This window comes from Vanacampus margaritifer, chromosome 11 (genome assembly GCF_051991255.1).
Source record: "Vanacampus margaritifer isolate UIUO_Vmar chromosome 11, RoL_Vmar_1.0, whole genome shotgun sequence".
NCBI classification, from domain to species: Eukaryota; Metazoa; Chordata; class Actinopteri; order Syngnathiformes; family Syngnathidae; genus Vanacampus; species Vanacampus margaritifer.
The window spans coordinates 4,396,156-4,420,325 of NC_135442.1; the positions used below are offsets into that span (position 1 = coordinate 4,396,156).

At 39.5% G+C, this 24,170-nt stretch overlaps 1 protein-coding gene across 6 annotated transcripts in view; it reads left to right on the plus strand.

Annotated features, from left to right (window-relative positions):
* Positions 1-22,894, plus strand: part of sema5ba (sema domain, seven thrombospondin repeats (type 1 and type 1-like), transmembrane domain (TM) and short cytoplasmic domain, (semaphorin) 5Ba) — an 83,179-nt gene extending 60,285 nt beyond the window's left edge. The window contains exons 11-23 of one of the 6 annotated variants that reach the window (XM_077579296.1): positions 33-240; positions 5,500-5,617; positions 5,698-5,882; positions 6,926-7,069; positions 7,770-7,917; positions 7,993-8,218; positions 9,572-9,787; positions 13,174-13,344; positions 15,151-15,201; positions 15,479-15,616; positions 17,255-17,299; positions 17,761-17,966; positions 20,885-22,894. In XM_077579296.1, the coding sequence (XP_077435422.1) occupies positions 33-240; positions 5,500-5,617; positions 5,698-5,882; positions 6,926-7,069; positions 7,770-7,917; positions 7,993-8,218; positions 9,572-9,787; positions 13,174-13,344; positions 15,151-15,201; positions 15,479-15,616; positions 17,255-17,299; positions 17,761-17,966; positions 20,885-21,061 (2,033 nt within the window). In that variant the 3' untranslated portion in view covers positions 21,062-22,894. Of the gene's footprint in view, positions 1-32; positions 241-5,499; positions 5,618-5,697; positions 5,883-6,925; positions 7,070-7,769; positions 8,219-9,571; positions 9,788-13,173; positions 13,345-15,150; positions 15,202-15,478; positions 15,617-17,254; positions 17,300-17,760; positions 17,967-20,884 lie in introns of all 6 variants that reach the window. The other 5 variants (XM_077579293.1, XM_077579298.1, XM_077579294.1 and 2 more) reach the window with 5 other exon arrangements.
* Positions 22,895-24,170: the final 1,276 nt, after the last annotated feature.

The following is a 24,170-nucleotide window of genomic DNA, read 5'->3' on the forward strand; positions in this document are numbered from 1 at the left end:
AGAGTCAGGACCGATTTGTCTTTTTTATGCAGAATATGGCAGCATCCTGAAGGCGCTGGCCACGTCCAACAAGAACCTGCAAGGCTGCTACTTGGAGGAGATGGAGCTCCTCCCACCCGGCGTGCGCCAGCCAATCCTGAGCTTGCAGATCCTGCACAGCGACCGATCGCTATTTGTGGGCCTCAGCGACCGAGTGCTGAAGATCCCCCTGGAGAGATGCTCCACATACCGCACTGAAACGTGAGTCCACAGTCTCCACTTTGCTGCATTGTATTCCATAATCTCCATTTAGTCGCATTGCGAGACATCATAGCCTCTTCTTTGCTGTGGTATTACATTCCACAGTCTCTGATTTTGCTGAAGTATAACACTCTACATTCTCTATTTTGCTTTATTATGATCCACAATCTCCACTTGGCTGCATTATTTCACTCCACAGCCTCCTCTTTCCTTTACTATTACGCTCTACTGTCTTCACTATCAATGTATGTTATGCCATAGTCTCCATGTTGCTGTAATATATTACACTCCACAAATTCCACTTTGCTTTAATATTATATTTACTTTACTGATCCATAGTCTCCACTTTTTTACACTCTGCTCCCCAGTGTCCACATTATAGTCCACAGTCACCACTTTGCTGCTCCACAGTCTCTATTACAAAACTATTATTACTATTACGTTCCACTGTCTCAACTCTTGCTACTTTATATGATATCCACTTTGCGCTCTATGCTCCACTTTTATGCAGCGCTTGATTGTCTTTCCACCCTTCGTCTCCTCTCAGATAAAACGTGTCTCCAAAGTCATAAATACAGGACGTCCTGTTCCTCTTCCACTCGTGTTGTTTGTTAGCATGCATGGTTTCGCAGCTGATGCGTTCAAGGTGGCGTGTATTCCTCCGGTTTCTCCCACAGTTGTGCTTTGAAGGCGACCATGAATAGACTTTGCTCATCCAAGGAGGGAAGACGATCGAGGCTGCTTCTCCTCTGTTCTGTTCTCTGTTGGCAGTTAATTCCGCTCAATGCGCCGCCGCCTTATAGCGGCTGATTAAAACGTCCTCCGCCAGGATTAATTAGCTACCTAAAAAAAGTTTTTTTTTTTTTTTTGTAGACACAATAGGAGATGGATGTTTTGGGGCGGGTCAGCACTTCCTTGAAATGAAAATCCAAATATGATTATTGCTACTATTACTAGTGTTGTTGTTGTTGTTGTATGTGTGTTTAGTGTTATTTAAATGAAGGAAAACCTGTTAAAGTTCATCACCTCCATTTTCACAACATAGACCTTGGATACCGCCACAGTGATGACATCAAGACAATCTGTCAGTGGAGATAAATACTATCTTAGTAGTCTGTTTACATTAGTATCTTGCTAACGTGCTAGCTAATGTTATGCTAACACTTTTATGTCACTATAGGTGTTCCATTTTTTGGACTTTTGTTAGACGTACTAACATGCGCACACACGCTTTTTCTTTAGCCTTTCCTTGACGTTGTAAATCAGCTGGTCTTTGGTGAAGCAACATGTGGCTCATTAGCCATATTTTGCTCGTTAACAAGTGTACATTTGTCATCATGAGTCGGCTCCTTGTTTAGTACGAGTATGTGATCGCAGCCGATGACCTTGTATCATGAATTCCTTGCACTATCCAATTTTTCTCTTTTTTTTTGCAAGGAATAAAACTGAGAACATTTCTCACATTGTGTGTTAGTTTTCTTCTCCTCCTCCCATCCGTCAGCTATTGCTAATATTAGCCATGCCATCGTTTTTCTTTTTCGTCGCCGGAGCTTCGGCGAGCTGTCAAAATGTCCACCGACGTGAAGAGTGGAGTTGACGGACACGTTGACACGAGTCAGGAGTGAGGAAAAGTGTCAGAGTGAGAGGTCTCCAGCTGGAGGGGATCTTCGTGTTCCTCTCACTGCCGACATCTCATTAGATCAACTGCCTGACACTTGTGTGTTAAGTGTGTGTGCATGCTTGTGTGTGTCTATGTGTGTGTATATGTCGGAGGTGGCAAAAAAAAAACTTTTTGTACTTGAGCAGATGTACAAATTCATACTGTAAAAACAGACTGTGGTAAAAGTAGAAGTCCTGAGTTTTACTGTCAATTATATAGTACAAATGTTGTTTTTTAAACAAAACAAAAACTTCTCTCTTAGTGTGTTTGCATGACATTAGTGGTGAAGCCGCGTGCTTGTAGCGTAGCTGTTAGCTGAGCGCGCTAAGTGGCGGCGTTGTGCGTCAGTGGCGGGTGTCGGTGTGAGCATCCTGCGAGCAAATTCAATTAAGTGAAAGTGCTTTTAATGCCTCGCTCTTTTCTCTTATTGATCCACTCGCTAGCTAGCGTTTAGCTCATCCATCTTGTTTTTTGGTTACGCTGCTAAACCTTTTCAACAGCAGGTGATATGTAGCCTTTTACTGATTGCCTGCTGCGCCCTGTGTGCGTGTGTGTCTGAGTGTGCGTGTGTATGTATTGTCCTCTATTTACGGTGATTAGGTTTGACCCAGCCACTTGGCACCTGGAGCTAATGGTGCCGCACCGTCCTCCGCCTGTCTCGCTAACTCACCCTGAGAGCTGATTTACTTTAGCCGCAACACGCTAGCTTAGCTGCATTGTTTGCAAACGCGCATTAGCATCACTAGTTTAGCGGCCATGTTGCCTTTATTGCAGTAACTCACAAGTTTGTTTGTTTTTTTGTTTTGTTTTTATTAATGGATCAAGCCGTTTTCCATAATCTCCGTAGTGTCCACTTGGCTGCATTGTTATATTCCACAGTGTCCAATTTGCTGCAATAATACAGTCCAAAGTCTCCATGTTGCTGAAGACATTATACTCCCAGTCTTCATTTTTCTGTATTACACTCCATAGTCTCCATTTTGTTGCTTTGCCACATTACACTCCATAGTGTCCACATTGCTGCATTTTACACTTGAAAATGTTCTCTTTTGTTCCTTTGTTATGATCCACAGTGTCTGTTTAGCTTTGGCATTACACTCCACAGTCTCTATATTGCTGCAATATTTTTACTCCAGAGTCTCCACTTTACTGGAGAATTCTCCTCTCTGTCCACTTTATTCCACAGTATCTATATTGCTACAGTATTTGACTCCATAGTCTCACTTTGCTGTATTATACTCCACAGTCTCCTTTTTAATGCAATATTACACCCCACTGCTCCACAGTCTCCCCTTGGCTCTAGTATCGTGAAACTTTCATGGTATGAATATTAGAAAATAATAGCACGAATAGTAGATAATAATAAAAATAATAATAATAATAATAAATGTGAACATTTATTTTTTAGAAAAAGGACTATTCTTATTTTTTTTAAATGACAAAATGATTTTTATTTTATTTTTTAAATCAAAAATATGATTCTTTGCTGTAGTGCCAAGGTCACCAAATAATTACACAGGGAAGCTTTTCTATTCAATTCAATGTGTTGCATTATGCCATGAATAACACCTGAATGTACTTACTGCCTTGGTGGAGGTATGCGTTCTATTGAGTGCCACCGTGTGTATCAGCGTGGTGTCAGCACCGTGTCTTAATTGGCTGGCAGCAGTGTTGCGTCACACACGTCGCGGCTGACTGGAGCCCGCTCGTCACTCCTCAGCTGCGCTTCGGGGAAGAAGTCTTGCCGCTGGGGAGAAGCCGAGCCTGTCAGCATGTTTGTCCCCAGGGAGGGCGGGAGAGTGCGTGTCATAATATTCCCCAGCGTTTATCGGCCGTGCCGATCATCGGCGCAATTATAGGCGCGCACGCCAGTCTTTTACGCATCCGCCGTAAAAGCAGACAGCGTTTTTTACGACAAAGGATCAGATGCGACAATTACGCCTACCAGACAATCCGGACGATTTATGTCCGCAGATGTGTCGTTTTGTGGGCCGGTGGCCTGTTGAACATTGAAGTCACGTTAGTGAAGCAGCATGTGGCTCTTTGCCCAGAGTTGTTTTCATACGCCTGTAAACGATTTTATGTCAGAGGATCTTATATACGGCATTGCGTGCATGTACTCCTCTTCTTCGCGGGGGATTAACTTTTACCGCGTGGGCATGTCTTGTAAACAAAAATTAGAATGTCATTAAATTAGGAAGTGCTTTATGTGTCCATTTTCGCTGGGCAGTCGGCGAGTTGGGTCTGAATTCGTCTATTGTGCTAACCCTCAAAAGTAGGATACATATTGGGTAGAAAAACACACAAATATTAAAAATATAATATTATTTTTAGAAGTACAGTATTACAAATACATCTAAACTTTTGTAAAAAAAAAAAAAAAAAAAACATTTATTAAATTTTTTTAATTGATTTGTTGAATTTAAAAAAAAAAAAAGGAGAGCAATGATGATGTCAAATCGAATGAACAATACTGAGCTCTCCTGTGAAGAGAAAAAAAAAAAAAAAAAAAAACTTTTGTAAGATATTTTTGATAAAATGTAAGACCAAATAATTAAAAATTGGATTAAAAACACAAAACCATTAGATTTATGTATTGCACACAAAAAATGCATAAAATGATGAAATAATACAAAAAAAATTCAATAAAATATTAGCTAAAAAAAGAGGACAAAAAATACAACAATAAAAGGGAGAAAATACAATAATAATAAAACAAAAAGCTGATTCAATATATAAAAAATAATATTTTATGACAAATTCTTTAAAAATATAACAAAATATGATAAAACAAAATACAAGATGAAATTAAATTTTATTAAAAATACAAAGGACATACGGGACTTCTATTTGAAATAGTAATACTGTAGTTTTCAAAAGAAATTTCAAGTACAGTGGTTGTAGTGTATGAAAAAGGCTGACTATTGTGCTAGAAGAGAGAGCGAAAAGCTGCGACTTTGACTTTGACTGGTGCTCATAGTTCCGAGCAGTTGATCTGCAAATGATAGATCCTCGGTGAAATCACGCCGTCGACCTTGAGCCGCTGAATCGCACCATTAGACGCGGCCGCCTGCTGTCGCTTCATTCGTACCTGATGGCACCTTTTAATGGAGGGTTGGCGCAGACAGGAAGTGCTGTGAAGGCAGACAGGAAGTGAAGCTAACGAGCCGCCACAGTCATCCTTTACATCAGACTCCTCATTAGCGGCTAAACATTCAATTAGCCGCCATCACAGCTGCTTCACTGCGGCTTATGAATATTTGACTGGGTGATGTAGCGTATCTGCTAACTGGATCTGCTAAATGTGGGTTTGTTATTTATGTGACTTCACAGCTCTGATGTCATCAGGAAGTAACCAAGCGACCAATCATATTGATGTGATGTCATGCTGGTTGTCTTACTGGGGTTTCTAACGTGACCCTAAATGTAACATTGTTTCAAAGTTCAGCCCCCAAAGCTAGTTTCATTTAGCAACATGAAATTTGGTAGACGTGTCTATTATGAGTAGACCCACAAAAAAGTCTCAAGAAGTCATAGCGAGAAAGACACAGGAAATCTCTACTCACTTTCTGAAACATTTGCAATTGCGCCTCCTGCAGGCTGTGTTTGGAGGCCCGGGATCCATATTGCGGTTGGGACATGCGACAGCGCCGCTGCACTACGCTGGAGGACAGCACCAACATGAGCCAGTGGAAGCAGAACATCACAGCATGTCCGGTAAGTCCAAGATCTCAGTGACTCATTATTTGAGTTGCCCAAATATGACTGACGCCCACCTGTGTATTTTTGTTGTCCAGATGCAGAACCAGACCACGCACGGCGCCTTCGGAGACTGGACGGCGTGGCAGGCGTGCAACAACGATGATGGCGTCGACGGCGTCAGCTCGTGTTTGTGTCGTTCCAGGTCATGCGACAGCCCGGCCCCTCGCTGCGGGGGCAGGAAGTGCGACGGCGCCACCATCGAGGTGGCCAACTGCTCCAGGTGGACGAAAGAGAAATGTTTTATCAATGTGGCGAATGAATGCAGAAGAACCACATGCTCTCCAGCCCACAACATTTGTTGCAATGATGCAGACTTTTTGTCTTTATCAATTATTCATTTTTATTCTTTTTTTAATGTATTTATTTGAGCACATAAATAATTGAATAAAAAGTATTAGTAAAATTAACTATTTAACATTTTTACAGTATTTAGATGTTTTTTTTATTAATTGTAAGTTTAATTTACTAATAAAACAACCATATTTGTTGAGTTTTTATTATTTCATATTGATTTATATTATTTTTATTATTATTTATTATGTTTTGTTGTCTTTATTTTATTATATTCCATAATTTCTTATTATTCCTTAAATTATTTGTTCACTGACTTATTGTAAATACTAAAATATGCTTTCTTAAAAAAAAGTTTAATAAAATATGTTTCCATTTTTCCTTTAAATTTTTTTTAATTTTGTTTCTTGATTACCTTACTGTAAATACTAAAAAAAAAATGTAAAGAAATATTCGTAAATTTAAATAGAATAAAACATTTTTTTTACTGTTTTTAATTCATATATCTCATCAAATAATTTGATATTTATTATTTATATTGAATTTTAATAACTGACTAATTGGAAATAAAGTGAAAAAAATGGTAAAATAAACGATTTTGCATGTACTTAAAAAAACATTTTGTTGAATAATTGATAAATTTGCTACAATCCACTTAATTAAGAGTAATCTAATAAACGTGAGCATCAAATACGATATTATTATTAAAATGAACTTAAATTTTTTGCTTTAATTTTGCATGTTTAATAGCTTATTAAAATGTATTTATTCCATGAAATAATTTGTGAATTAATGTATTGTAGATGCAAACAATCATATTTTACACACACACAACTTTTTTCCCCCCCCAACCTTATAAATGAACGATGTCTCCCATCTTTTGGCTTTAAAGCTCAAATGCGATCCTTGAGCACAAACGTTTTAGCCAATTCTGTCCTAACGGGATCCTGTTGTTTGTGTGCATCGCCATAGAAACGGAGGCTGGACGCCCTGGTCGTCATGGGGACAGTGCAGCACAAGCTGTGGCACGGGATTCGAACTGCGCCAGCGCTCCTGCAACAACCCGGCACCGCGGCACGGAGGTCGCGTCTGCGTGGGGGCCAGCCGTGACGAGAGGTAAGGAACAAACTCTTCTATGGTGGATATGAAAAGTCTACACACCCCTATTCATGCCAGCCAATTATTATGATTACATCATATGATTAATCTCATTTATAACCCGCACAACTCAATTGAAAACTTAAGAAATTAGAAATTAAATTGTCATTATTTTGCAAAAGGAAGTCTTTTTTTTCCCAAGGCAATCTTTTTTTGCGAGTCATCATCTTACATGAATGAAGTAATTTTACGATGAAAAAAAGTTGTAGTCTTATAAGGATTTTTTTTTCAAGATTTTTGAAAGTCATAATCTTACAAGGAAAAAGTTTTTTTTTTAATTACAAGAAAAAGCTTGTTAAATTAAACATACGCTTAAATTGTAATTGTTCAAGGAAAAATGTAGTATATTATTTTAAATTTTTTTTTAACTATATTATAATCTATATCGCACTTAATCGGACTTGTCATAGTTTTAAAAAATCAATAAGAATATTCATAATATTAAAAGGACAGTCATAGTTTTTACAATTTTTTTTATTTTTTTCAAGAATTTATTTTTATAAATTTTCAAGAATATTTTTCGACTTAATCAATCATTTTTTGGAATAAGGCCATATATTTTCCCCAATAGTCTACACATTTTATTTTAGATAAATGTCAAAATTTTCTGTTAAAAAGTCATAATCATCCCAAGTCATTGTGGGCGCCCTCTTATCAGGTTCTGTAACGAGGCAGTCTCGTGCCCCCAGCCGGTCCTGTGGTCGCCGTGGGGCTCGTGGACCAAGTGCAGCAGCGAGTGCAGCGGCGGGGTTCACTCGCGGGTGCGCACCTGCGAGAACGGCAACAGCTGCCCGGGATGCGCCCTGGTTAGTAAGCGCCATCTCGCGATCAAATCGGACCTTAAGAATGGTTACACTTTTGGAAGTTATGACATTTTCCAGGAGTACAAGGCGTGTAACTTGGAGGCGTGTCCGGAGGTGAAGCGGAACACGCCGTGGACGCCGTGGATGCCGGTCAACGTGACGCAGGGCGGCTCGCGGCAGGAGCAGCGCACCCGCTACATGTGCCGAGCTCGCCTGGCCGACCCGCACCAGATGCAGATGGGACGGCGCAAGCTGGAGACCAGATACTGCCCCAACGACGGCACCGCCGCCTGCGACACCGACGGTAAGCCAGCTGCAATGTGGTTTATGATGGGGGGGGGGGGGGTCAAAATATTTTGGAACACAAAATAAATACAAATATTGCAAAAATAAAAAATATTACAAAATACAAAAATATTAAAATAATTCACGACAAAAATACGTTCTTGTATATAGAAATACGCTGTATGATATTGGAAATAAAAACATTGACAGTATCATAAATCCTAATATTTTGTTAAAAAAATACAAATAAAAGAATAAATTATTTATAACTATTATTATTACAAAATATTTTGTAACACAAAATAAATAAAAATATTACAAAATATAAATGCATAAAAATATTACAAAATATTAAAATAATTTATGCCAAGAATACATTCTTATATATAGAAATATGCTGTATATATTTTAGATATAATATTGGAATAAACATCGACTGTATAATAAATAATATGCATAATATTCTGTTTAATTTTTTTTAATATTGGCTATTATTATTTAAAAATAATTACAAATATATTTAAAGATAGAAAAAATGTGTACCTTTAAAATTAGAAATTTTGAATGGAAATATTTACAAAAATGTTAATATAGTATATTGAAAAGCAAATGTCAGCGTAAATAGATAATAAAAATGATTTATAGAATATATAACAAATGCTGAATGATTTTCATGTACGCATGTGTACAGATTTGAGCATCACAATTATAAGACTACTTTGTTGCGTCGTTTCTCTCTTCAGGCTCCCGATTGGCTAACATGGCCTAACATACAATTTGGGGTATTAGCATCATTTAAAAATTTGATTTACTACACTGTGGATTGATATGTCACACTTTTTTTTTGTCCTGTCAGCAATGAACCCTCATTGAACCAAAATGTAAAAAAAAATATGTAAAATGAAAGCCCCAAAGGAGGTTCTCTGCTTGAAGGATTCATGATGTAAAAATTAAAAACAATATTAAGGAGTTTTTTTTTGTTGAAGGATTGACGATGGCAGCTCAACTTTGACGGAACGTTTTTCTCGTGGCAACATATCTCCTGCTGTCAAGACAAATGTTATTTTACAGCCCAGCTATGTGCGCTGCCCCCCTTCAGGCATCCATCAGTGGATGCCTGCCCTCAAATGCGCATTCCACTGCACACGACACACTCACACAAAATGTGACCTCCTGCAGGGTCAGGACTGCCTTCCAATATCTTGGTCCTTACCTATGCGACACTAGATGTGGCTACATAGGACTACTGCATGAAAAACTAGTCCACATAGGATGACGTAGGTCTTTATCTGGATGTGATTTTCTGTTGTCCCAGGAACTCTATTGATTTTTTTTTTTTTATATATATATATATATATATATTGATCTGTAGACCTAGTGGAGGAGCTGCTTAGGACCCCGCTGATCCGAGGTGCGAGCGCCCCGGGCTGGTCTTCGTGGGACTCCTGGTCCGTGTGTTCGCAGAGCTGCTCCAAAGGATACCGCACCCGACGGCGATCCTGCGCCGGACCGGAGGGCAAGAGCGCCCCCGTGGCCTGCAGGGGCTCCCCCGTGGAGTACCAGGACTGCAACGTCCAGGCCTGTCCCGGTAAGAATCCAGAAACACCCGCGTGTATACGTTACAATGACTTCATAGCAGAGCTTCTCTATAAGGATTTTCGTGCGTCCTGTTATTACGAACATCTGTGCTTCATTTGGTGCCGGATGCTACTATTTTCAAAAACTTTTTACCAGAAATGGCCTTGAATAACCACTTTGAACTAAAATGGCTGCCTACATGTGTGTTTCACAGCATAGCTACTATAAAGATCTTTGTGCATCCTGTGATGATGAACATGCTTACTAGATTTGGTGTAAATTAAAACGCATCTTCGGTGCCGGATGCTAACATTTTTCAACATGAGAATTGCCTGAAAAAATGTCTGCTTCAAACCAAAATGGCCGCCTACCTGTGGCTTTCACAGCATAGGTTTTGTACAATTTTTTGTGCATCCTGTCATGATGAACATGCTTACTGGATTTGATGTAAATCAAACGCATCATCCGTGCCGGATGCTAACATTTTTCAACATTAGAATCGCCTGAAAAAATGTCTGCTTCAAACCAAAAAATGGCCGCCTACCTGTGGCTTTCACAGCATAGGTTTTATACTATTTTTTGTGCATCCTGTCATGATGAAAATGCTTACTGGATTTGATGTAAATCAAACGCACCATCCGTGCCGGATGCTAACATTTTTCAACATGAGAATTGCCTGAAAAAATGTCTGCTTCAAACCAAAATGGCCGCCTACCTGTAGCTTTCACAGCATAGGTTTTATACTATTTTTTTTTGTGCATCCTGTCATGATGAACATGCTTACTGGATTTGATGTAAATCAAACGCATCTTCGGTGCCGGATGCTAACATTTTTCAACATTACAATCGCCTGAAAAAATGTCTGCTTCAAACCAAAAATGGCCGCCTACCTGTGGCTTTCACAGCATAGGTTTTATACTATTTTTTGTGCGTCCTGTCATGATGAACATGCTTACTGGATTTGATGTAAATCAAACGCATCATCCGTGCCGGATGCTAACATTTTTCAACATTAGAATCGCCTGAAAAAATGTCTGCTTCAAACCAAAATGGCCGCCTACATGTGGCTTTCCCAGCATAGGTTTTATACTATTTTTTGTGCATCCTGTCATGATGAACATGCTTACTGGATTTGATGTAAATCAAACGCACCATCCGTGCCGGATGCTAACATTTTTCAACGTGAGAATTGCCTGAAAAAATGTCTGCTTCAAACCAAAATGGCCGCCTACCTGTGGCTTTCACAGCATAGGTTCTGTAATGTTTTTCATTCACCCTGAACATGCGTGCTGAATTTTGTCTTAATTGGAAGGTTTGGTGCTGGATGCTGATATTTTCTAATAATCGTTTTTATGGTTCACCAAAATAAAAATGGCCTAAGAAAATGTCTGCTTCGGACCAAAATGGCTGCTTTTTATATGTTCTATGATGATTTTTGAGCTGTTTATCATGAAATGCACTCATGCCGGATTTTGTGTCAATCGGAAGCACTGGTGCCGATTTCAAATACTTTCTCCCATTCGGTATTTAGTGAGAAACTCTGCTACGTGTCCTCGAGTGCGGCCCGCCAAGGGAGGCGTGAGGTGGTTAGCAGGTGGTGTGGGAGTCCAATGATTGGGTCTTTTGAAATGAGCGTCATGTGCACGGCCCGCTTGGACGTGCGCTCCACACACACACACACACACACTCATTGGCCAAGGACAGGGCCAGTGACAAAAGAGAGAATGGCTGCAAAATTGTAATTGATGATGAGATTAGCGGGAAGGATGGAGCCAATATAGATTTAGGAAGGTGTGTGTGTGAGCGTGTGTGCGCGCCTGTGTGTGTGAGCGTTGAGTGCAAAAAGGGGCTGTAAATCACAGCCGTCAGACCTCGATTACACAAAACTTTTCTTGGAAGTTCTAGGTCAAGAGCTCTCACTCCGACCTAAAAATGCATCACGATGGGTTTGTGTAGCTTTTAACGAGGTCACGTCAACCTTTGTTGTGCCATGCACACCCCCAGGTGTGCTTGAGATCTTAATTGTATTGCCGAGCTAATGTAGTAATTATACATTTGTATTCTTTTTGTGTGATTTGTGTGTGTCGTTATTTCATGTGTAGTGCAACGATTCTCTCTGAATGATAAAGAAATATCTCTCGTTGTTAGATCAGTGCTTCTCAATCATGGTCTGTGACACTCTGACAATGAGAGCGCCGCCGCCATCTACTGTAGTTGATGTGCAATTACACTTTATTCTAGTACGACAGACAAAAAAAAAATAGTTCCCTGGGCTCACAAAGGACTGCCTCCGTTTAAAATATTTTCCTAAAACAAGAAATGTCCTAAATCCCCCAAAAATTCTTAAAAGAAAAAAAATCTCACCATAACAAAAAATATACTGAAAAAATGTCCCCATGAAAAAAATCTGAAAAAAAAAAAATGTCCCAGATGAAATATATACTTAAAAAATATCCTTATTAAAAAAGTCTATAAAAGGAAAAAAAATCCCCATTAGTAATTTAGGTAGCAAAAATTTAAAAATGTTCCATAAGGAAAAAAAATATCTTAAAAAGGAAAAAATTTCTCAATGACAAAAATAATTCTAAAATAAATAAATGTCCAATGAGAGCAAATATATTGGAACATTTCTACCTTTATTTAAAAAAAATCTCTAAAAGAAAATTAACCCCTAAAACTAAAAATAAATAAATAAATAAATAAACAAAATTCCATGAGTGAAATCCTAAAAGTAAAAAAAGTCAAAGAAAAAAATCCCCCAAAATAGAACAACTTTGCCCATAAGGTTAGGGTTAATATATATATATATATATATATTCTGAAAAATGTCCAAATAAAAAAAATATATCCAAAAATGAATTCCTAAATCTAAATAAATTCCCATAAAATGAAAATCTTGATTAAAAAAAAAAAGTCTTATAAGAAAAAATATCCTGAAAAATGACCCTATAAAAAATCCACAAAAGAAAAAGTGATAACAAAATTTATTCCTAAATTTAAATAAATTCCCATAAGAAAAAAAATCCTTTAAAAAAATCCACAAATGAGAAAGATTTATTTTAATTTTTTTCTAATGAAAAATGTCCCTACAATGAAAAAAAGTCCCCATGAGAAAATGAATTCTCCAAAATATATATTTTTATACTGTCCCATGAGAATAAAATCTCGAAAAGGGAGAAATAATCACAGTATGAAATAATCCCACAAAGAAAAAATGTCAACAACTTCAAAATCGTGACATTAAAAGTATTTTTCTTCTGCTGTATCTGGTGTTCATTTTCATTTATTTACTTATTTTTATGTGACTTCTTTCAAAGCATATGAACCGTCGTGTCACCGCGTAGCGAGCCACGTGTTGCGTTCCCGTAGTGAAGCGGCGATTTGTGGTGCTTGCAGTGAAGGGCGCGTGGTCGTGCTGGTCATCGTGGTCGCCGTGTTCGGCGGCGTGCGGCGGCGGCCACTACCAGCGCACCCGAGCGTGTGGCAGCCCGCCACCGGCCGGCGGGGGAGACATCTGCCTGGGGCTGCACACTGAGGAGGCGCTCTGCAACACGCACACGTGTGATGGTGAGAACAAGACACAAATACAATGCATGTTGGTTTTTTTCTCTCTCTTTTTGCTTATGAAGTCATTTTTTTACTCTTTAAGATAATTATTCTTATGAGGACATTTTCCCTTTTTCTTATTAGCACATATTTGTAAGGTGACTTTTTATGTCTTTTTGTTATGATACGTGTTCGTTTTAGGACTTTTTGTTTTTTTATTTTTCATGTTGTTTTCTTAAGACGCTATTTTTTCACTTTTAGGATGTCATGAAATCCAGTCTCATGTTAAAAAAAAATTCTAATATTTTTATTTATAGGATTTTATTGTATTATATTATGACTTATTATTATGATTTATTGTATTATATTTTTCTGTTTTTTGGGTTATATATATATATATTTTTTTTTTTCATGGAGACATGTTTTTCTTTATATGATTTTTTTTGCATTGGGATTTATTTATTTTTTTTTTAGATTTTATTTACATTTGGGGATTATGGAAACATTTTCTTTCTTTCTTTCTTTCTTTCTTTAATAATTTTTTCCCTTATTTTTATGCTTGTTCTACTTAACACACTTATTTTTTTTTAGAATTGTATTTTTATGTTGACTTTTTTTCTTTTTAGGGTTAATTTATATATGAGGTGGATTTTTGTTCTTCATTTTTGAACCTTTTTTATTATTCTGTCTTTTCATTTGAGGGTTTTTAATGGACATTGTCAGGATATTTTTTTCTTATGAAGACATTTTTTCTCATTTTTTTAAGGCCATTTTTACGTGTGTGTTTTTTAATATAGGATTTCTCTTTATATATTTCAATTTTTATTTGTAGCATTTTTTTTATTTAGACACTCATTATGGGGCAAATCTGCAACACTTTGGTTTTGTTTTTAGGACAGTTTTATAGATTTTTTTTTAAGGATTTTTTTTTTTAAGGATTTTTTTTCCTATATTTTGTAGACTTTTTGTAGGATAATTTATTTTTAGGAATATGTGGGCACACTTCCTTTTTAGTGTTTCTTTTGTTATGGGTATGTTTTTCTTATGAGAATGTTGTCTCGTATGGAATGTTTTTCTACTTTTTTCCCCTTTAATGCCATTTCTGCCTTTTTTTTTCTTATAAGGGACATAAAAAAATGTATGTGTCTGTGCATGCTTTTGTTTTTTGGCAACACGTTTGAAGTCCAGACACCTCGTGCTCAAATTGTCCCGTTGTCTCCCGTCAAGCAACCCCCCGAGTGCTTTTCAATTGGAATTATCCCACCTGCCAATCAGGGCACACACACTATTCCCGCCTCTTCCATAATTACTAACCGGTGGGGGGAAAAAGGTAAATGACTTCCTGTCGTTTCTCCCGCCTGCGCCGAGATGCTAATCGGCCCCCTTTGATCGGCTTTTCCCTCTCTGCTGCTCTGTCAATCGACCGTCGGCTACACGGACTAGCACGCTACAGCGACCATTTGCTAATCAGCCGTCAAGTGTCTCTGCCTGCCAATCATGGCCGTGATTAAACGGTAATGAAGGGTGGCAGGAGGAAAGGGGTGGTCCATTGTAGTCACGGAACCTTGACATCAAAGGAGAAAAGTGCTTCTTTTTTTCTTTTTCTTTTTTACGACCAGAGCAAGTCTAGCGTGAGGCGGCGTTTGAATCTGCGTGAAGGAAGGTTAGACTGAGTGTTTGTATTTTTGCGCCGTTGTGGGCATGCGCACACTCGCTTTAAATAAGTGAACTGCAGTCGCATTTGAATAGCTTTCCTCTGTCGTGGCTGATAAAACGTTAGCTGCGCTTTAGGCATGACGGTGCAGTCTTTTGTGTGTGTGTGTCTAGATGCGTGTTGGGCCCCAAGGGAGCAGATGGAGGTCCAGGCTGACAGCGGAGGTAAACGCATCCTCCAGTCTGCTTCTGCTCAGTCCAGAAAAGCAAAGCGTTCTTTTATTTGATTTCAGCGCGGTGGGAATTTTCCTTTTTTTCCCTCTCGGGTCAGAGGTTTTGTTTGCCGCCTACTCGTCATCTCCAGTGTGCACTGAATGCATTTGTTTACATCACAAACCTTTCAGCTTTGTCTGGTGACTTGATGGGGGGAGCTTGGGGGGTTTTCCTCAGATGGGAGTGCAGGTCTGGCTTTGTTCTCGGCAGTCATTTTGTTTGTGTCCAGGTGGCTGGATGGCCTGGTCGCTGTGGTCCACCTGCGACGAATCGGGGGTGCAGATGAGGACCCGAACGTGCGGTGCCACCGGGGGTGCCCCCTGCGTGGGCAATGCCACCCACCGTAGGGACTGCAACGAAATACCTGGTGAGTCTACACGTCTTCTACTCTGTGAGACTTTGGTCCCGCTTTGGGATCGAAGAATTCCGTATTGTTCAGTCCAGTCGCCTCCGGAGTAATTAGACGCACCAGTCAAAAAATGCATCACACTGGACTATGAATCACATTTTGGGGGGAAATTTATCTGGAAAAACTGAGACCAGGAACAGTACATTTCAGACCTAAAAATCCTAAAGAGTCTGGTTGGATTTGAAACTACAGAAGTTTTTCTTTTTAGTTTAAAATGGATTGTTGGGTCAAAATTAACCCAATTATAGATCAAAAATGGACTGATCCATTTTATGGGTTAATTTGACCCACATTTCTGGGTTGTTTAATACGAAATGACCCCATTTTTTGACCCAAGTAAAGGATCTGACCATTATTTACGAGTTGTTTTACACTAAAAGACCCATTTCTTGACTCAAAGTTGGGTCAAACTGACCCAAGTAGAGGATCGGTCCATTTTTGACCCATAGCTGGGTTATTTTTGATCCAACGGTTTTTAGAGTATAACTAGAATCCCACATTAGATTGTGGCCAAAGGTAGAAAAATCCTGGACGGTTTTTGTGGCTTTGGTGCTATACAATTGTTTGCCAGCCCTAAAAGAAAGTAGAAGAAGAAATAGAAGAAGTCGTAGAGAATGGCAACTAACCTCAGCTAGCTTGCTAATTTAGCATGCACTGTTTGTCACAACAATTTGGGTACGAGTCCAAGCTCTAATTGTATTATAAATCATAGCTAATAATAATAATAATAATAATAATAATAAGTCACAGGACCAATTATGAAAAAAGTGTGACCTATCGTTCCAAAAAATACGGTGGATAAAAACTGCTTCATTAACAACACGTCTTTTGATGTGTTTTTAGCACAGCAGCCTCACATGAAAAACATCATTAAAAATGTTTCCCTTCACGACTAAATAAGATTAATATTATTGACCCTGACCCTGGCTCCTACAGTTAAGTTTGGTTTGTGGGGTTAGGGATGGGGTCAGGGTTACTAAATTTAGACTTTACAGGATTATGATTAGAGTTTTGGTCGGAGTTAGTAACTATCGGGGTTGGGAATAAATAGAGTGTGGGGTTAAGATTGGGTGTAGGGTTTTGGATTTGTGGTTGGGATTAGGGTTCATTGGAATTAGTATCAGTAGGGTTACCAGTTATGATTAGGGTAAGAAGGGTTGGGATAAAAGATAGTAGAGGTTAGGGTTAGAGTTAGCCGTTAAGACTCGTTGGGGTTCAGTTTAAGGATTAGGGCAAAATTTTCGAAAATTACTGTTATCAAGGTTAGGATTTGGGCTAAGTAGGGTTAAGAAACGGTATTCTAGTTCACATCCACACTTCATCCATCACTTAATCTCTTTAGAGGGTCGAAATCGTTCCCAAATTGATAGATGAATTTTTAGACGTAACAACAACACGCCGCCAAACACGCTGTGGTGTCTTGTCGTGTCGTCTCCATGGAGCAAACATCTTCAGCGCCATCGTCATGGTTGTTGCATGCGTGTTACCCCTCGCCCCCTTTCTTGTTATTCCACGCATGCGTGGGTGTGCTTGTCCGTGCGTGTGCATGCGCGTGTGTGTGCGTCTGACCGTGTGCTCCTGTCTTCCTCTCTGCAGTCATCCTCCCTGCATCCGGCTTTGACAAGGACCAACACTGCGGAGGTAAGTGGATTAGCAGTGGTCTGACGAGCCCCCACTAACACATCCCCCCCCCCTCCCCATCATGCGCATGTTACCACGCACGCTACTTACCGTGTACATCCGTGTGTCTGTGTTTTCTCTGTCCACGTGCGAGTTAAGATGCTTTCGAAGGGTTAGTTGTTAGTTAATTGCTGAAGAATTGTCATCTTTCAATTTACTCCATTTATTTTCAATACAAAAGATGAGTCGAGTATAGGCCCTAATTACAGAAGAGTACAGAAGTTGTTGACAAAAATCATCACCCCCCCACCTAATCTAAACGGCACATTCACGCTAGCAGAAATTCGGAGAAAACCCCAAAATCATCTACAAAATATCATCGAACTCATGTAATTTATGCTTAATCCTGCTCACATACATACAAGCGCTCCTTGGCGGAGGTAATAATCCAAGATGTATCGTTTGCTGTGGTCCCCGGGCAGCGTTCACGTCCATCCACCTGATCGCCACCGGGGTGTCCTGCTTCCTCGGCGCGGGTCTTTTGTCCTTCCTGGTCTACGTGTACTGTCAGCGCTTCCACAAGCCGTCGCAAGAGTCGGCCGTCATCCACCCGACCACGCCCAATCACCTCAACTACAAGGGCAACAGCACGCCAAAGAACGAGAAGTACACGCCGATGGAGTTCAAGGTTGGTTGGAGGTTTCACAATTTGACATCTGCCTGTTGAGGATAAATCCTTCAAGTTTAGTAGCAATTGAACAAAATCTCGAGAAGTGTCTTTGAAGGAAGCCTGGAATGGCCAAAATGTCAATAAAATGGCCGCTTCAAACCAAAGTGGCGGACTTTCCGTGTCTTTTTGGGCATGGCTTTTTGACCCTCTTTATTTATTATTATTAATTTTTTTTTAGTTTTACCCATGATAGATTTGCCTACCAAACTAATAAAAGTGGCTTTGGGGAATTAATTTTCCAAAACATTTACCAGTTATTACTAGCTGCCTAGTGGTTTATATATTTTATGATGAGTCATCAAATTTCCCTGCCCTAATCCGCCAGTACGCAATTCTGAAAACAAAACAAAAAAAAGTCACCTACCTGTCAAGTATTTTTGCTGCAAGTAGACCAAAAAACTGGAGGGTAAGTTTATCTTTGAAAATGGCCAAAATGATCTTAAAATGCCCGCTTTAAAACAAAATGGCAGACTTCCTGGGTCTTTTTGAGCATGATTTGGTGAGACATTTTTTGTGGGTTTACTGAAGATAGACAAACCTACCAAAAATCAAAAAGCTCTCGTCAACAATTTGGCTTTGGGGGCTGAATTTTTTTAAACAAATGTAAATCTTTTGAAGAAACCCTGCAAATGGTCACCATTATCCTAAAATGGCCACCGCAAAGCAAAATGGCAGACTTCTTGTTTCTTTTCAAGCATTTTTGTGGGTCTACTCCTGATAGACATGCCAACCAAATGTTATGTTGAAACTGGCTTTATTTAGCGGCTACATTTTTTATGTTTTAATTACCATAAATTAGACCATACCGAACATTTTGTTATTTTTGACAAGTCATCAAAGTTTGCCATATTGCTCCGCCAACACGGATAAACACAAACAAAAATCCCTTATAAGTTAGCATTGTCCATCTGTCTAATGTGGCTTCTTAAAATTTGATAGCAATCGGACAAAAAATGTAAAAGTAGTTAGTCGTCAAATGGCCACGACTGAGTGCTTTATCAAATGCCGATTGTCCCTTAAAGGCCACCGTATGGATTGACCTCAGGGACTAAGCTAACTTCCTCCTGCGGATTTCGCTTGCGTTATGGCCCGAAACTGAGCCTCCTTGTTGAACACGTGAAAGATTTAAGAACCATAAATGCTCGCTCATGTTTTATTTACTGCTTTTATTGCCGCATTCGTCTCGGCACACCAGGATGAATCACCTGCTCACCTGCGTCTTATTAACGAGCGACATTAGTGCGCCGCCGCTAACGCGCTCGTCTCCCAGCACCCTCGAACGCGTTGTTTTGTTCTCTGCTCGTCTCATTAGTTAAACCACAGGAGGTTATTACGAATGTTTTGCTTTGGTTGCTGCTTTTTCTTCATGAAATGAACTCCAAAAGTGTGGCTTTTATTTGACCTCCACCTTCTCGTCACCACACGTCGCCTTTGATGTTCTAATGAATTAAATGCAGCGATTAGCCGCTTTACACCGATTTTCATCTTCCCCTCGATTCTTCTGGCTTTTTGGGATGACAAGAAATAAAAGGTCAAACGGCTCTTAACGATCAGCCTAATTAGCTACGTGACAATGCTAATGAATGACTCGATCTAATCTGGATCTGCCGTGATGAGGTGCACCTGCACAAGCTAATCAGATCCAAGACGAGAGCAAAGATGCCTGGGGGAAAAAATGGCGGGAAAATTTTTTGAGTATTTGATGGCAAATTATCAAACGTACTATTCTCACTTTTGTAATGATAAAAAAAAATCTAATTATTGGCAGGTTTGTGCCTCTCATCTGTCGAGTTTTTGAGTGACACCTGGAAATGGCTCAAATCATGTCTATATTAAACCAAAATGGTGGACTTATTTTGTCTTTTCTGGGCATTTTTGTGGGTCTATTCATGACCAGCAGATCTACCAAATTTCAAATTGTGAGCAAAATTGGCTTCGGAGACTGAATTTTTCCAGGAAAGATCCCTGGAAATGACCAATAAAATAAAACTTCAAACCAAAATAGCAGACTTCCTTGGTGTTTTGAGACTTTTTTAAAAAAAAAATTATATAGTTTAGTCATGATAGGCACTCCTGCCAAATTGCTAACTGAAATTTTTAGAAAGTAATGTGAAAACGAATCTCTGGTAATAAACTCCTAAAAAGGCTGTTTCAAGCCAAAATGGTAGACTTCTAGTGTCTTTTCGGGTTTGGCTTCTTGAGACTTTTTTTTTTTTTTTCATGTCATCTACTTGCCCCTAAAATGTCAGCTTTGATCGCAAAATGTCCAACTTCCCGCGTCTCGCTCTTGACCAAATCCTCCATTTTGTCGTCCATTTTGTCGTCCATTAGCGCGCTGACTGTGTTTGACGTGGAACTCGATTACATTTGTTACACTGATTTGCTTGCGCCTGTGAAAACACTAACCAACTAAACACATCTGCCACGATGAATTACTCACCCTTAATGTGCGCGCGTGTGTGTGTCTTAGTGTAACACGCACACACGCAGTGTAAATAAAATGAATCTTTAGAGCGTTTTCCTCACTTGAGGTTTACTTTGGAAGACCTTTGGGGTGCTGTTAAAGGTCTTGATTTAGTGTGTGTAGTTTAAATGTTAGTTTCCTTTTATATTTAACGTCCTAACAGCCAAGGTACTTGAGAGTCTGACGCTGCATTTGTGGCCCCTGGGAAGAACGATACTTCCCACTCGCAGTTTATAAATCCAATATGAAAGTGTTCCAAGTTGGCTAAGGAACATAACGTCGATTGTTTTTCCAAATATAAATTGCTTAAATGTGCTTTTCTTCATCGAATGTTCAGAAGTTTCCCAATTCCCAGCTTCCTTGAATGCAGCATGAATGCTAATGTTCTTTGGTTTGCCTTTGCCACTTCCAGACGCTGAACAAGAACAACCTCCTGCCGGACGAGCGCTCCAACTTGTTCCCGACGTCGCTGCAGCAGGCCAACGTGTACACCACCACGTACTACCCGCCCGCCCTCGGCAAGTTCGACTACCAGCCCAACGCCTCGCCCTCGCCCTGCCGGACCTACAACCACACCAACAACAGCTGATTCTCGGCCACTCCGCTCGGACCCCCGACCGACCCACCCGGCCGGGATTTAACACAGCCAGAACTTTCCGTGAAGAGAAAGCGGCTTTGTTAGACAAAAGGGGCGGGACTTGTCGTTGGACAAAAGTGGGGGGACGGCCAACTTCCAAAAGTCCTGCTGATGATGAAAAGACGTACAGGGAGGGGCACAGTGTAAATAATCCCACCCACCAGGAGAAAGACTCCGATGGATCGTCCAATCGGATGGCTCCGAGGCAAAATAGCGCGGCGGTCATATCAAATATGGCCGCCACGTTGCGTTAGCGAGGGTTCGGAATAAGCTAGTAGATGACACTTGGTTTGTAACATGAGTTCCTTCTCAAGGTGATTGATTGAAATGCTTGAAAGTAGGGCTTCAAGCCTGGGTTAGGGTTTCAAAGTAGGGTTTTAAGGTTGGGCTAAAATCCAGATTCGGATTTTAAATTAGGAGTTTAGGAGAGGGTTATGGTTTTAAAAGTAGGGTGTTGTATCTACATCAAATTGTCAAACAAGGGTTAGCTTTGCAAAAAGTCAAACCTGGCTTTGGCCTTCAAGCAAAGGTTGAGGTTTCAAATCACGATTAGGGTTTTAAATGAAGGGTTTGGACCAGGATTATGGTTTTAAAGTAAGGAGTCAAGTCTTGGTAAAAGTTTCAATTTCAAACAAGTGTTAGCATTTCAAATTGGGGGATTCAAGCCAGGGTTTGAGAATCCAACCGGGATTAGGGTTTTGAATTTTGAGGTCCAGTCCTAAATTAGGGTTTCAAAGTACAATGTCAAGTCTGGGCTCATGTTTAAAAGGGTTAGGGCAACATTAAAATTAAATTAAAATCAGGTTTGGGGTTTCAAATAAAGGGTTTGGTTTAGAATTAGGGTTTCAAGCCACATTTAAAATAATTTCAGAGATTTCAAAGTGTCACGGTAGGGTTTCTAACCTCAAGCTTGATTTCAAACCCTAATTTGAAACCTTAACCTTGGCTTCAAACTCGCAACCCTTATTTGAAGCTTTAACACCATCTTAAACCCAGGCTTAATTTGAAACCCTAATCTTGATTTGACACCTGAATTTTGAACCTGGCCCTTGATTGTTCTGATCGGCATTCCCTCATTTAGAACCCTTGAACCCTAACCCTTTGTTTCAAACTCTTTGGTATCCAGTAGCATAGCACCACTAACTCTTCTTCTTCTTCTCGGTTGGTAACATCACATGATTTGGATTGTTTATTGTATGTGTGTGCACACGTGCACTTGTTAATAAGGGGATATGGGGACTTTGATATTGTTACACACTCACGCACAGGTGTGTGTGACGATGTGTGTGTATGAACGTGTGTGTGTACGTGTGTATGTACTTGTGTCACTGGCGACTTTGGCATTGTTACACACTCACGCTAAGGGGACTACGAGTGTGCGTCCGTGTGTGTCCGCGCGTGTGCGTGCGTGTATTTGCGTGAGTGTGTATTGTGTGTGCGTCACACACGCGCTGTAATTGATTCCAATGCCACTACTGTACAGCTGTGTGTGCGTGTGTACATCCAGTAGATAAGACTGATGATTGACAGCCTGTAAAAGTACATGTATGTACACGTATGTATATTCTGTGTTGTTTTTAGGGAAGCCTTATAGTCCGCACGCGCACATTGAAATGTGTGGGGACAGGTGTGTGTGTGTGTGTGTGTGTGTGTGTGTGTTTTCTATGCAAGTTGTGGCGAGGGACGTCTTGACGTCCACACTGTGAATCTTTTTTGCTACTTTCTATTTTTCTACCAGCAGCGCCGCAAAATTCAATAAAACTTCAAAAGGACGCAATCACACAACATGGACGTTTCCTTGTCTTCTTCTTGTGTTGACGTGTTGACTTTCAAGTGTTTCAAACGGAATTTTTGGTTTGGGTTTCAAGACAAGGTTCGGGTGTAGAGACAGTTAGGGTTTCAAATCAGGTTTTTAGCGATAGGGTCTCAGTACAGAAGTAAGTTTTCATATTCAGATTTACTGAAAAGGGTGAGACTCAAAGTCAAGGGTTAGTTTCAAAGTTAGGTTTAAAATTAAGATTGGGTTTAAAATTATGGTTTTAAAGTAGGGCTTCAAACTAGGGTTAGCATTTGAAAGGAGAGTTTCAAACTAAGGTTGGGGTTTCAAACAATGGTAAGGATTTCAAATTAGGGTTTTAAGATGTAGTTAAGGCTTCAATTTAGAGTTAGGGTTTCAAATTAGGGTTGTGATTTCAAAGTAGGTTTTTAAACTGGGTTTAGGATTTCAAAGTAGGGTTTTAAACTAGGGTTTGGATTTCAAAGTAGGGTTTTAGAGGAGGGGTAGGGTTTTAATCTAGGGTTTGAGTTTCAAAGTAGGATTTTTAATTAGGATTAGGGTTTCGAGGTAGGGTTTTGTAACTAGGATTAGTGTTTTAAACTAGGGTGTGGATTTCAAAGTAGGGTTTCAGAGGAGGGGTTAGGTTTTAAACTAGGGTTTGAGTTTCAAAGTAGGGTTTTAAACTAGGATTGGTGTTTCAAAGTAGGGTTTTTAACTAGGATTAGGGTTTCAAAGTAGTGTTTTAAACCCTACGTTGAAACCGTAACCCTACTTTGAAACCCTAATACTAGTTTAAAACCCTAATTTGAAATCCTAACCCTAACTGGATTAGGTTTTCGAAGTAGGGTTTTAAACTAGTATTAGGGTTTCAAAGTAGGGTTTCAAATTAGGGTTTTAAACTAATATTAGGGTTTCAAAGTAGGGTTTTAAACTAGGGTTTGAGTTTCAAAGTAGGGTTTTAACTAGGGTTTGAGTTTCAAAGTAAGGTTTTTAACTAGGGTTTGAGTTTCAAAGTAAGGTTTTTAACTAGGGTTTGAGTTTCAAAGTAGGCTTTTAAATTAGGGTGAGTTTCAAAGTAGGGTTTTTAACTAGGGCTTGAGTTTCAAAATAGGGTTTAAACAAGGGTTTGGATTTAAAAGTAGGGTTTCAAAATAGGGGTGGGGTTTCAAAGCAGGGTCATAATTTGTGATAGTGCTTATAAAATTGGCACGTGTGACCTCAAATTTGAATTTAGTTAAGGTTTTAAAGTAGTTTCCAAGGAAGCCTGGAGTTTCAAAATATTGC